Below are 13340 nucleotides of genomic sequence, written 5' to 3'. Positions count from 1 at the left end.
GCTGCCGCGCATGCGCGCCGCGCCGCGCGAAGCACCACCAGCGCCGATTGCAGCCACACAGACTTTATTGGTAACAGTGACAGGGGGAGGCGGCGCGCCGGCCCCGCTCCCGGCCCTCCGAGCCGACTCGCTCAGCACGGGCAGGAGTTTTTACCGTTGGCATCTTGCGTGAGCTCCAGTTTCTGCACCCTGCCCTGCTGCCTCTCCACATCTCGGTAGAGCAGCGACTTCTGGGCCTTCAGCCGGCAGGCCAGGCACATGAAAATGGACTCCACGTTCTGGCTCTCCTTAGGGTCCTTGGCTGAGGTCTCGAACAGCAGCATGTTGTGAGCATCAGCGAATTTCAGGGCCATGCTGGATGGCACTTGGATCAGTTCCTTTAAGTCACACTTGTTCCCAACAAGCACCTTGGGCACAAGGGGGGGCACCGCGTGCCCGTTGCACTCCTCGATCCACATCTTGAGGTTGGTGAAGGACGTCATCTTCGTGACGTCGTAAACGAAGACAACAGCATGCACATTGCGATAGTAATGTTCTACCATGCTCTTCCGAAACCTCTCCTGGCCAGCCGTGTCCCACACCTGGACCTAGAAAGCAAAGCACAGCATTCTTGAGGCAGACAAGAAGGAAGCTTATGGGAGCACCAAGCGTCCACCCCTAAAACCAGGGCTTGCTGTCTCAGGAGCAGGTTGGTTTGCCGAACTACAGTAGGAAGATGCAGGAGACAGCTACATCCTATTAGACAAGCCAGGATTGCTAGATGAGTTACATAAGCTTCTGGGCATGTGTCCACAGTGCCCAAGACCGTATGTGGCAGTGCCTATGCCCAAAAGCTTGTGTAATTCAACCAGCAATCCCAGCTCAGTTAGTAAGAGAGATCATGTCAGCACTTTCATTCACCTTCAGCATTCACAGACAAATGCAAGGCTCTGCGCAGCAAATCCCATTCCCAGCCACCGCAGCTGAGTCCAGCACAGTCAAGAGAAGTAGCCACACACTTTCGATCCTTGTGCTCTGAGTGAGGAATGTCACTGCCTGATGGCTGGGTCTTGGTGAAAGACATACCTGACTTTCAAACGCCTTGTCAGGCATCCCTCCTACAGCACTCAGCTGCTGGACTGCTCCCTGCTTCTTATCCTCTTCCTAATGCACTTGACCATCATCCCCACCACAGAAACGAACTGCACAAAACACTTCCCATTTCAGAAACATTCTTGTAGCAGATTGGGACATTGGTCTGCCTAATCCTATGCCATAAAAGAGAACCCCAACAATTACGCAGTGGTATGTACAGAGGAGGCAGGGCAAAGAGACTGGTCTCCCTGCTGGTCCTCACAGGCAGTGCCGTGAAGCCTGGAATTGGCAATTTCTAAACAAGAGCCTCTTGTTAACCTCAAACCACCTTACACCCCGTCAAGGCAGTGCCTGCCCCAGAGTCCTTCAGAGGGGAAAAATGATGGCAAAAAAGAGCTGCTGCTCATTCACCAATTCCATGCCAATCCATGGCAGGCCATTTGATTTGGGTAGAGCAGGAGAGGGAGAGTATGTCTCCCATCTCTCAACCCTCCTCTTGCACTTCCCTGTTAGACGTGCTCCCAGCAGAAGGCCAGTTTGTTGTACTACCCTCCAGTCCTGCCTGTTGGAGCACAAATAATATCAAACAGTAGCAAGCCTAGCACTGCTTTCAGGCTAGTGGTGGTAAAACAGGCTTTATGCCAGCCTGCGCTACAGCTTACAACAACACATATCTGTGTTGTTGGATGGAGCTGGGGAAAGCAGGGGGGAAATCAATAACTCTTCTTTTAAAAAAAAAAGTATTTCATGGACAGTTTAAAAGCACAACTAAAATTCCAGTTCTAGTTCTTATCAACCAGTATTAGCTCTAATTTCACTGTGATTAGTCCCTCAACTTTTGATCATCCATCTGTCAACAAAGCAGCAATATTTGTTTCTTCCAGCAGGCTGTCTTGCACGCAGACTGCCGGTGGTGCTGATCCACGTAATCGGGCAGGCCAAGATCAGCTGCAAACTGTGCTTCTCAAGCTGTTTCTTACCAGCTGCTGTTGATCTGCAGATCTGCTCTGACACATCAATCGGAGCTCTTCAGGTCTGAGCTAATGAATTTCTTACAGTTGTTACACTGGTCTACACACAGCAAATCAGTTCTGTTCTAGTTCGGCCAAAATCACATCCTTGTAGTGCTTGCTAACTCCAGCCTGGGATGGTAACATCACAGGTGTGAAGCCCACTGAAGTCAGCCAGCGTCCTGGCCCCCTGGCACAGCCACCACCAGCCTCCAGCAGTCTGCTTCCCCGAAAGCACACGCGTTTCTGCATATGGCTCATTCCTCCAGCGCCCCTGGAGTGTCGCCCCATGCGCTGTCCTGTGGTCCACCTCCTGGAGCCGGAGGCAGTCCCGACACTTGGGAGATGCACCTGTGTCGGATGTCGGAACAACAGGACAATGGCAATATTTCACCCCGAGCTATTGTTCCAGACTCCCTGCAGGCTCAAGCAAACAGTGGAGCCGTGGAGCTCGGGAGATGTCTCTGCAAGACGAGAATGAAAAATCCTCCCAGGGCCCGGTGCTCAGGGCTGCATCTGGAACCGAAGGGCCGCTGAGTGCTGCCCCGGGGGCCAACGTGCGGCCCCGCCGCGGCCGGCCGCGGTCGCCCGTGGGGGCCGCTGCGCGCCGCCCGCCGCCCCGGCCGCCGCCCGCGCCAAGCGGCCGCCCCCGCCCCGCCCCGCCGCCGCCGCCGCCGCCGCCGCCGCCGCCGCGCCGGCCCCGCGCCCGCCGCCGCCGCCCACCTTGATGCGCTCCCCCTCGATCTCCACCGTTTTCTCCCGGAAGTCCACGCCGATAGTGGCCTCGGTCTTCTCGGGGAAGGTGCCCCCGCAGAAGCGGAAGGTCAGGCAGGTCTTGCCCACGTTGGAGTCCCCGATCACGATGATCTTGAAGATGCGGGTCTGCACGTAGGGCTCCAGCGAGGACTCGGGGCCCGGCGGCCGCCCGCCGCCGCCCGCCGCCATCCCGCGCCGCCGCCTCACCGCCTCATGGGGCCGCGCCGCCCCGCGCCGCGCACAAAGGCTGCGGCTGCGGCTGCGGCTGCGGCTGCGGCGGGCGGAGCGGGATCAGGTGGTCGGTGCACACGGAGAGCGGCGGCCCGCCCCGCCAGCGGGCACCCGCACCGGCCCGGCCCACCCCGACAACGGGCACCGCGCCGGCCCCGGCCCGCCCCACGCACCGGCACCACCCGCTGTTCCCGCCAGTCCCTGCTTTGTGGAGACACAGCCAGTGTCACAGCAACATGGGCACAGAGACACAGCTGGTGTCACACCTGTCAGGACACAGAGACACAGTGTCACACCAGCATGGGCACAGAAACATGGTCGGTGTCACCCCAGCATGGGCACAGAGACATAGCCGGTGTCACACCATGGGCACAGAAACATGGCCATTGTCACACCAACATGGGCATAGAAACACAGTTGGTGTCACACCAATGCGCGCACAACAAACTGATGTCACAGCAACGTGGGCACAAAGACACAGCCAGTGTCCCACCAACATAGGCCCAGAGACACTGTTGGTGTCACACAAATATCACCACAGGGACATGACCATTGTCCTACTTGCCAGGGCAGGGAGACACAGCCGGTGTCACGCCAATATGGGCACAGAGACACGGTCGGTGTCACACCAGTGTGAGCACAGAGACACAGCCAGTGTCAAACCTGATAGGGCATGGAGACACAGCCAGTGTCACTCCAACACGGGCACAGTGACATGGGCAGTGTCGCACCTGTCAAGACTTGCAGACACAGCCAGTGTCACACCGACACGGGAACAGAGACACGGTCATTGCCACACCAATATGGGCACAGAGAGATGGCTGGTGTCAGGGCACAGAGACACAGCCAGTGTCACACCAACACAGGCATGGATACAATGTTGGTGTCACACAAATATTGCCACAGAGACATGGCCATTGTCCCACCTCTCAGGGCATTAAGACACAGCTGGTGTCACACCATTATGGGCACAGAGAAGCAGCTGGTGTCACACCAGCGTTTCTCTGTATTGTGGAAGGTGTGACACCGGCTGTATCTCTGTGCTTGTGTTGGTGTGACCCCAGCAAAGTCTCTGTGCCCATTTTGTTGTGACACCGGCTATGTCATGGTGCTGACGTTGGTGTGACACCAGCTGTGTCTCTGGGCAGATATATTTGTAACACCGGCCACGTCTCTGTACACACATTGCTGTGACACCAGCTATGTTTCAGTGCCCATACTGGTGTGGCACCAGCCATGTCTCTGTTCCTTGATGGGTGTGACACCGGCTGTGTCTCTATTCTGATGTTGGTGTCACACCACCCATGTGCATGTGCCCATGTTGGTGTCACACCATCTGTGCCACTGTGCCCTGACTCGTGACACTGTCTGTGTCTCCCTGCCCTGACAGGTGTGACACCAGCTGTGTCTCTGTGCCCATGTTGGTGTGACACTGGCTGTGTCTCTGTTCTCACATTGATGTGACACTGGCTTTGACTCATTGTCCTGACAGGTGTGACAATGGCCGTGTCTCTGTTCTGATATTGTTGTGGCACCAGCTGTGTGTCTGTGCCCTGACAGGTGTGACACCAGCCACTGCTCTGTGCCCATGCTGATGTTACACCAGCTGTATCTCTATGTCCATGTTGGTGTGACAGCAGCTGTGCCCTGACTGGTGTGACATCGGCTTTGTGTGCCCATGTTGGTGTGACACTGGCAGTGTCTCCACATCCTGACAGGTGAAAAATGGCCAATATAATGCCACTATTGGCACAGAGACACAGCTGCTGTCACACCAACATGGACATAGAGACACAGCTGGTGTAACACCAGCATGGGCACAAAGCAATGGCTGGTGTCACACCTGTCAAGGCACAGAGACACAGCTAGTGTCACACCAATGTAGGTACAGAGTCATGGCAGATGTCACACCCAGGTGGGGCAGAGGACACCTGGCCCAGTGGCTATTTGCCCGCTCCCAACTCCTGGCTCCCCATAGGACAGCACCACTGAGGAGCAGGAGTAGGAGCAGGAGCAGGAGCAGAAGCAGGGCACGGCAGCTTGCCTTTGACCACAGGAAGACCACGGCTAATCTTTTTGGAAAGGGGAGCGCTGTGCTCCCACAGGACAGTCCAAATCGCTCACATGGGGAGCCCAGGAAGGACAGACTGCCCGGCTCCTCATGCCTTCACAGCCTCTGCCCTGGAGCCCTGCGGCACACCGGAGCAGCGAGAGCAGCATGACACGCACCCTGTGGGCCACCTCCCCTGGACAGGCCAGGGACCAGCAGGGCAGGCAAGCAGTGACAGAGGTGAGAGATGGTTGAGGGAGACCAGTTTAAGGGCAGTGCTGGGAACTGGGGGACAGAATCACCCACATGCTTGAGGGCTCATCACTGCCCAGGCAATAGCTTATGATGCCAGAATGACCCTCTTTGTATATGGCTTGGCAGCCCCAACCAGGGGTGCTGCTGCCTTTGGGTTGCAGGGTGCTCAGAGGATGATCTGTGTCCTGATCAGTGAGCAGAAGGGACCCCAAGCAGGCTGCAGCAGCTTGCATGGATGATCTGGGCCAGGCAGAGTCATGTATGCTGGGCCTGGTGAGATGTGCAGAGAAAGGGGGGGGGCCTGTGGCTGCTGTTCTGCAGCTCCTGTGGAGGAGCTGGGCTCCCCACCTTTCTCCCTGGCTCTTCTGGGGGTGTGATGGAGCTCCTAGCTGCTGCTGTCAGCTTTGGAGATGACAAGGAATGGGCTGAGGTCTCGCTTATCCCCATGATTTGTGGACAGAGCAGGGCAACAGGTCCTCTGCAAACCTCTGCTTGGATCCATGCCTAGGTAGTGGGGGCACTGAGGTTTGCAGCCTGAATGAGGAAGGGATGGTTAGGGGCAGGAGTGAGGGGAATCAGGTAAACTGCATGGGGCACAGCAAAAAGAGGGGTACCACTGCCAGAAGAGGATGTGAAAGAACTCCAGAGCTTGGCTTTCTTCTCACAGCTAATATGAAACAGGGTGGGTGGTGCGCTGTGGCACAGGGAGAGAAGGGTAAAACGCAGAATTGCAAAGGCAGTAAGAGGGAGAAGTGACCCTTTGCTGTGTCTGCAGAGGCCTAGAGTGCTCCAAGGTGAGGCTGCTCCTGCTGCCCTGATAAGGCAGCCCAGGCAGCTCCAAAAGAGATCATAGCCCCCTAAAATTGGCCCCTGATACAAGGCCCCTGCAGTGCAGGCACTTGATGGGAAATAAAGGAGCCAAAGGCTGGGAAGGATTTGCCAGAGGTCCCCAGGTTGTCCCAACTACCCCAGGATATCAGAGGAAATCAGCAGCCTTGCTCCAGCATCACTGAAATGAAACCAAGAGAGTGCAAGAAACCCCACAGCAAGCAGAAAAGACTCATAAACAAGAGTATGCCTGAAACAAAGATTCTCCCCTCCTTTCAAGTTTGTTCCCGTTCACAGATTTAGCTGAGCGAGACTACCATTTCTAACCTCTATACCATACTGCCTCACATACTGGATTCTCTCCAATGTCATGCAGAAGAGATCACCCCTGTCTGGGCTCATGCCTCCAGCAGCTGATCTGAGGATTTGGTCCGTAAAGGAAGCTCAGCCAGTACAGCCAACAGATCCACCTGGACTATGTCCCAGAGATGTTATCAGGAGAGCATCAGTGATTACCCACCTTGTCCTGTCCCAGCCAAAAACCTCTAATGGAGTCAAGGTGACACGAGGACATCAGCTGCAGAGCTCAGCCCTCTCCCTGTGGGTGTATAGACAATCAGCACTGAGAGGGCCCAAGGAAAGAGTTTTTCCTCAAGGGCAGTTTAGGGACTCTTAGAGACTCAACCCCAATGACAGCCTCTCCTCAGGAACTCCATATGGGAACCCCCTGCCAAGTTCTACAAGTGCCACCATCATTCTCTGCATGGGAGTTGCACCTAATATTCTTTTTCTGGATCAAGCAATCTCATTTGCCCAGAACCTTATAGTCTTTTTAAATGGAAGGCTTGCTTCTAGCTGCCGGGAATAACCCAGGTACAATCTCCACCCCTCCACAAACCCAGGCGTCCCACTCCAGTGGCAAGTCTGACATCCACACCCCACTTATCTGCAGTCATGTAGCCTGTCTGCTACATGAGGCACGACTCCCAGCACTGAGAGTCTATCGCTGGCCAAGATGCCCTCCCAGCCACTGGCAGAGCACTCTGCCAGGTAGCACTGCTGCTGCCCAGCAGGAAAGCTCCCATACTTCTGATCCTGTGACTTCTCAGCAATTCCACTCTCCTTGCTCTGACCTTACATCAGTTCCAGGCCCTTCACTCCAGCTTTTCTGCTTTAGGCCGATTCAGACTGGTGCTGCTGTCCCAGATCTCCTGTTTTTCCATGACACTCAATATGGAGAGATTCCTGGAACAAGCAAGTTGGGGAGCTGCTGTCTCTGGAACAGATTGCTGAGGGAACTGGCTTCCACATTCATGCTGAAATGTGCTTAGCAGAGTACCTGACTTGCTCCTCAGATCAGAAAAGAAAGTAAAGGGGCCAGGAAGGAAGATATGAGTAGGTAGGCAAGAAAGCTCCCAGTTGGTGCTTCAAGGCTGTATAGAAAGAGTTCCCTATTTTAAGGGGAAAAATATTTGCCCCTTTTTATGTCCCTTAAAAGACAGCAGGAAAAAAACAGGAGCAATATTTAGGCCCTGGCTGCATGTTCAGTTTTCTCTGCTACCAACTAAGCTATTTAGGTGTCCCTCCAAGGGGCCAGAGAAGCCTTCCTAGCAGTTGGCCCAGCTCACACAACTGACCTACCCAAGGGTGTCTGCTTCCCAAGTCAGGCAGAGACCTGCACCAATCTCCAGGCAGAACAGCACACCCCTGTTCCGTGCTTTTTTCAACTCATCCACTTTACACCATCACCAAGAGATGGGAAGAGCTTATAAAAAAAATAAATAAATACTTTACAAAGACAATACTTTCAGGGACTTCCTGGAGGCTTTTATTTACAGAAGCTATTTGTCAGAGACTAGAGCCTCTTGTTTTCCATCTGAGACTGTCTTGACTTCTCCAGTCTGTGAAATAAGATGCCAGTGTCAGGTCCAAGCTGTCTCCCTTCAAAGGGACAAGGCTTCCCATTGTAGCGTGGCAGAAATGTCAAATTTAAGAGACTTCTCTCCTCTGGCTCAACAGACAGCCTGGAAAGCAACTTGTCTGCAATGTTTGGGATCACAGGCTGCAGGAGAGTCCCATAGACCCGCAGGCATTCCAGCGTAATGTGGATAATGGTGTCAAGCCAGAGCTTCTCTGCAGGGTCTTTTCGGTCCAGTTTCCAGGGCTTGTGTCTCTGGAAGAAGCCGTTGGTCTCCCTTACGCACAGGGCAATACATTCTAAAGCCTTGTAGATCTGGAAACCTTCAAAATGACTGGCCACCTGCAGAGGCAGAGAAGCCACAGACGCCACCAGCTCATAGTCTTCAGATGAAGCCCTACTCAAGGCTTGCGTCCCATCATAATCTGAAATCTTTGGAAAACAAGACTCTGAGAAACATGGGTAAGTGTTGCTGGGGTTGATGCTGAGGGCTGTTGAACGATTCAGAAGCCCCCCAAGCGCATCTGCCAGTTCTGAATTCACTAGCTTAACAACCTTTTCATCATAATAGTCACAATCCCGCTCAGGCACGCCTTGCCTTAGCAGGAAGTACCGAAAACCATCTACTGTGTACTTTCCAAAACAAGAAACAGGGTCAATCACGTTGCCCAGGCTTTTGGACATCTTCTGCCCATGGACAGTCCAGTGGGAGTGCACGCAGATCCGCTCAGGGGGGGCCAGCCCAGCCGCCATCAGCAGTGCTGGCCAGTAGACAGCATGAAACTTGAGGATGTCCTTGCCCACAACATGGTGTGCAGCAGGCCACCACTCACTGTGTGTCTCAGGGTAACCCACAACGCTCAGATAGTTCACCAAGGCATCCACCCATACATAAATTGTTTGAGTTGGGTCACTGGGGACAGGGATACCCCACTGTAACCGGCTTCTCTCACGAGAGACAGACAAGTCTGGCAGGTCCTCCTCCAGCCAGTGGAGCACTTGCTGATAGAAAGGAACAGGGGAAATGACACGTGGGTTGTCCCGGAGCCACTTCTGTAACGGCTCCTGAAATTCAGAGAGCCTGAACATGTAATTCTCCTCTTTGGTCCAGTGCACCTGAGAACAAAGGAGAGAAAAGAATTACAACCCAGATGAACAATTTTATAATCTGCACACAGCATTTCTGGTATGGATTTTGTCACATGATGCTGCATTTGCATTTGGGTGTGCTCCCCACCACACGTGGAGTCCCTGGGGTCCTTCTATGACTAGTGGGAACCTCCTCTCCTAAATCCTAAAATACCAGCTCCCTGGGATGACATGTAAAGATTTAGGCACTCAGAATGGTTCAGCATTCTGCTTTTAAAGATCCTTGGGCCCCCAGGGCAGGAATACCTTTCTACCTGCCAGATTTATCTGCCATCAGGCAAGAATTACAGAGACAAGAATACATTTCCTTAAAAACACAGCCTTGCAACAATGCTACAGAACCATAAGAAGACAAAGCGACATGAGCCATTGTTAATTACTGCCTTACTAAAGATCCTAGTGGGTGCCTTAGTTTCTCTCCTAGCTGCTGCCTCCCTCTTTTCCCCCAGTTTAAGCTTCAGTGCATCTTAGCTGCTAACCTTGATAGGCCATACTGGTACAAACAGATTTACAGTCATGTAAAAGCACTGACAGCATTTCTCCCACACATTTAAGTTCATTAAATTACACCTCTAAAACAATGAAAACTTTGCAGATAGATAAGGTATGACTGAACTGTGTAAAGGCACTCTAGATCTATGGCTAGGCCAGGAATTCTTGTATTTAAAAATTAAGCAAGGCTCCAAAATAATGGAGGCATCATGCAGGGCAGAGTTGCAGTTTCTAGCACTGAACCCAACAGCTTCTGACCGAGCCAGAAAGTGCATCACTCATTACAAGCAACAAAGAATCTACCACACCTCAAGGCAAGATGGCCTAAGGAATAATTAGTCTCTGTGGTATGAAACTACACTTCGTGGCACAGTTGAATTTGTCTCATTTCAGCTAATAGCTGCCGCTACCTTTGCTTGCCAAATTAAAAGGTCACCCCAAAAGAAAAACTCTTCCCTACACAAATCATGAGTGAGTTTCAAAATGTTTTTTCCTGAATTCTTTATAATTTTTCATAATCTTTTCTGATTTCTGGATCCCATATCTCAGCACTCTGTCCAGGAGTAACACTGCATACAGAGGTGATACCATGTCCTCCGTCCAATATTCCCTTTTAAACAAGCCAGTGATCCTTTTGGTCATAACTCGGGATAGAAGAGCCAACTTGGCAAACTGGGAACTGCAGTCCTTTCTTCCAAAATGCTGACCAAGTCTGGTGCTTTGCTCTGAAGAACCCTCCTCAGGTCACCTGCCAAGTGCTAAGAGCAGTTAGCCAACTGCAGAAAAGGTGCAGTTGAAGAGCAGTACAAAGCAGTTCAGTGGGAAGAGGAGAAGAGTTTATAAATAGGCTGTCTCCTGAGAACAGGTAAGTTAGAGCCTGCAGCATACAGAGCGACTGGTAAAGGGCAGAGTAATTCTAACAACGTTTAAAACCAGTGTCTCTGTTCAAGGTTTGTCTGCGGACAATTAGTGGAATATCCTCCCTGCAGAGAAATCTGAGTAGCATCTCTCTGGACCTTCAAACAACCCTGATCTTAGGGGCATAGGATAATTCAGGTTGGAAGGCATCTCTGGAAGTCTCTAGTCCAACCTCCTGCTCGCAGCAGGGTCAGCTATGGCGTCAGACCAGGTTACTCAGGGCTTTAGCCAGTCAGGTCTTGAAAACCTCCAAGGATGGAGACTGCATATCCTCCCTGGGCAGCCTGTTCCACTCCCTGACTGTCCTCATGGGGAAACAGTTTCTCCTTAAATCCAGTCTGAACCTCTCTTTTTTTTTCAACTTAAGCTCATTCTCTCTCATCCTCCTGCCATGCACCACTGGAAGAATTTGTTCCATCTTCTTTATGACCTCCTTGTAGATATTGAGGAGCTTCTGCCATTAGGCCCTCCCTAAGCCCTGTCTTCTCCAGGCTGAAGAAGCCCAGCTCCCTCAGCCTCTCCTCACATGACAGCCTCCTGACCATCTTGTTGGCCTCCCCTGAACTTGTTCCAGTTTACTGATCATTTTCCCTGTACTGGGGGACCCAAAACTGGATGCAATATCTAGATGCGTTCTAATGAGGGCTGAATAGAGGGGGATAATCACTTCCCTCGAACAGGCAATGCTTCTGTTCCTATAGCCCAGGATAATCCTGTTGGCTGCCTTTGCCTTCAGGGTGCATTGCTGGTTCATGTTCAGCTTACTGTTTACCAAAACCTCCAGGGCCTTTTCAGCAGAGCTGTTCCTTGGCCAGTCAGTCCCCAGCACCTCATCAGAAAGAGAATCACTGCAGCCCCACATGCACCAACTGTCTCTAGGCTGGATCCGAGCAATGAACAAAAGACAGAAATGCAGTTCCTCTCCCAGTAAATACAGAACAGCACAGTCCTTGGTCCTGCACCAGCATTTCCCAAAAGAGGGCATCTTTTCACTGTATAGGTAAACTACCACCGCGCACCAGAATGAACCTTCACAGGGAGTCCACAGAATCAGAGCAGTAGGGGTGGGAAGGGCCCTCCACATTGCACACTCACAGTAGGGCTCTTGCCAGCACCAGTCCAGGGTGGCTGGGGCTTTGCCCCACAGAGGTGGGGAACCCCCAAAGGTGGAGCTCCCCACATATCCAGGGAGCCATCCCAGGGCCATGCCACTGTCCTGGAGAAGGAGCTTTTGCTAATGCCCAATCTGATGTCCACAGCACAGCTTGTGGCTTGACTCCTTTGCCTAGTGCCTGGCACCACCGAGAAGCATTTGGCTTTGTGGTCTTTGTAACTGCCTTGCAAGTAATTGTAGGCTGCTATTAAATCATCCCTTCAACTCCTCTTTGCCAAATTAAAACAGCCCAGCTCCCTCTACCTCTTGTAGGTCTGTGTTCTGTACCCCTGACCATCTTGGGAGCTCTCTGCTGGCCCCTCTCCAGCCTCTCTGCATGATAAATGACACAAACACACACTAATAGGGTGAAGAGGGAGGATAATTCCCTGCAAAACAGTCTCTGGTATCTCAGTGGGTACCAACCCCCAAAATCTGCTAGGACAAAGTGACAGACAGGTAGGCAGAGTGTACTTTGGACTGCCTAAACTTAATATGAAAGGTGCAGGTACTGTTACCTGATGGCCAGTCTCCAAAGACACCTTGCACATGCGTCCCTGGGTGTCCCTGCGGTCAGCAAGCTGGCTCTCGGGCAGGAAGCACTCTTCGGGGGTGCAGTACCAGCCCTCGTATGACCCTTTGTAGAGTGCCCCGCGGTCCTGGAGGGCAGCCCAGAAATGCTGCACGGCTCGCTGGTGGCGGGGCTCGCTGGTGCGGATGAAGTCGGTGAAGGAGACAGCTGCCTGGGTCAAGGCCTGGCGGAACAGCCCCGACACCTGGGCACACAGCTGCGGCGGTGACACTCCTGCTGCCACCGCAGCCTGCTGGATTTTCAGCCCGTGCTCGTCAGTCCCTGAAATGCCGGAGAGACACGAGTGCCATGATGGTCAAGTGGAGGAGAGACAGGGGCTGGCCTTCCCCTGCCGCTGCTGGGGACACGGGGGAGCTGCGCAGCCGTGCGGAAAAGCCCCAGGGACACGGGGCCCGCGGGCGGCCCGAGGATTATATGAAACCCGAGACAGCAGGGAGCCGCGGCAGCCCCGGGACACGAGCCCCGGGACCCCGGGGCAGCCCCGGGACACAGGGCGGATGCAGAGAGGGGCACCCAGGAGACCCGAGGCCGAGCCGCGGGGGAAGACCCGGCCCAGCGCCCGGCAGGCCTCGCTCACCCGTGGAGAGGCGGCCCGGGGCGGCCCCGCGGAGGCGGCGGTGGCGGTGCAGCGCGTCCGCCAGCAGCGCGGAGTAGAGGTGCCCGATATGCGGCGGCGCGTTGGCGTAGAAGATGGGCGTGGAGAGCAGCACACCGGGGCCGGGGCCGGCGGCACCCCGCAGCCCCCGCGCGAGGCTGCGCAGCGGTCGCAGAGGCATGGCAGCCGGACCATAGAGGCGAGGGGCGCAGAGCGGCCGCCTCGGAAGGCGGGGCGGGCAGGGGTATGCCAGCGGCGGCCAATGGGAGCGAGGCGGCGAGTGTTGGCGCGTGCGCCGTGCGGGCGGCGGGGGTGAGCC

The 13340-nt window shown here is 54.0% G+C and overlaps 2 protein-coding genes across 2 annotated transcripts; both read right to left on the bottom strand.

The window, feature by feature from the left end:
- Positions 1-47: 47 nt before the first annotated feature.
- RAB33A (RAB33A, member RAS oncogene family) lies at positions 48-3095 on the bottom strand. The gene is made up of 2 exons (XM_067304082.1): positions 2808-3095; positions 48-587 (listed from the first exon to the last, which is right to left on the bottom strand). Exons 1-2 carry the CDS (start codon positions 3027-3029, stop codon positions 132-134), a joined length of 678 nt encoding a protein of 225 aa, XP_067160183.1. The 5' UTR covers positions 3030-3095; the 3' UTR covers positions 48-131.
- Positions 3096-8016: 4921 nt separating this feature from the next.
- MARS2 (methionyl-tRNA synthetase 2, mitochondrial) lies at positions 8017-13241 on the bottom strand. Its single transcript, XM_067304492.1, has 3 exons — positions 13004-13241; positions 12353-12687; positions 8017-9238 (listed from the first exon to the last, which is right to left on the bottom strand). Exons 1-3 carry the CDS (start codon positions 13200-13202, stop codon positions 8060-8062), a joined length of 1713 nt encoding a protein of 570 aa, XP_067160593.1. The 5' UTR covers positions 13203-13241; the 3' UTR covers positions 8017-8059.
- Positions 13242-13340: the final 99 nt, after the last annotated feature.

Source organism: Apteryx mantelli, chromosome 13 (genome assembly GCF_036417845.1).
Source record: "Apteryx mantelli isolate bAptMan1 chromosome 13, bAptMan1.hap1, whole genome shotgun sequence".
In the NCBI taxonomy this organism is placed as follows: Eukaryota; Metazoa; Chordata; class Aves; order Apterygiformes; family Apterygidae; genus Apteryx; species Apteryx mantelli.
The sequence above is the reverse complement of the archived record's forward strand: the minus strand, read 5'-3'. Positions and strand labels throughout refer to the sequence as shown.

Excerpts from the sequence above, each read along its gene's own strand:
- RAB33A (XM_067304082.1), bottom strand. The coding sequence starts at position 3,029 with ATGGCGGCGGGCGGCGGCGGGCGGCCGCCGGGCCCCGAGTCCTCGCTG. Across the intron at positions 588-2,807 it reads TCGAGGGGGAGCGCATCAAG|GTCCAGGTGTGGGACACGGC; the intron begins GTGGGCGGCGGC and ends TTTGCTTTCTAG.
- MARS2 (XM_067304492.1), bottom strand. The coding sequence starts at position 13,202 with ATGCCTCTGCGACCGCTGCGCAGCCTCGCGCGGGGGCTGCGGGGTGCC. Across the intron at positions 12,688-13,003 it reads CCCGGGCCGCCTCTCCACGG|GGACTGACGAGCACGGGCTG; the intron begins GTGAGCGAGGCC and ends CCGGCATTTCAG. Across the intron at positions 9,239-12,352 it reads CTTTGGAGACTGGCCATCAG|GTGCACTGGACCAAAGAGGA; the intron begins GTAACAGTACCT and ends CTTTGTTCTCAG.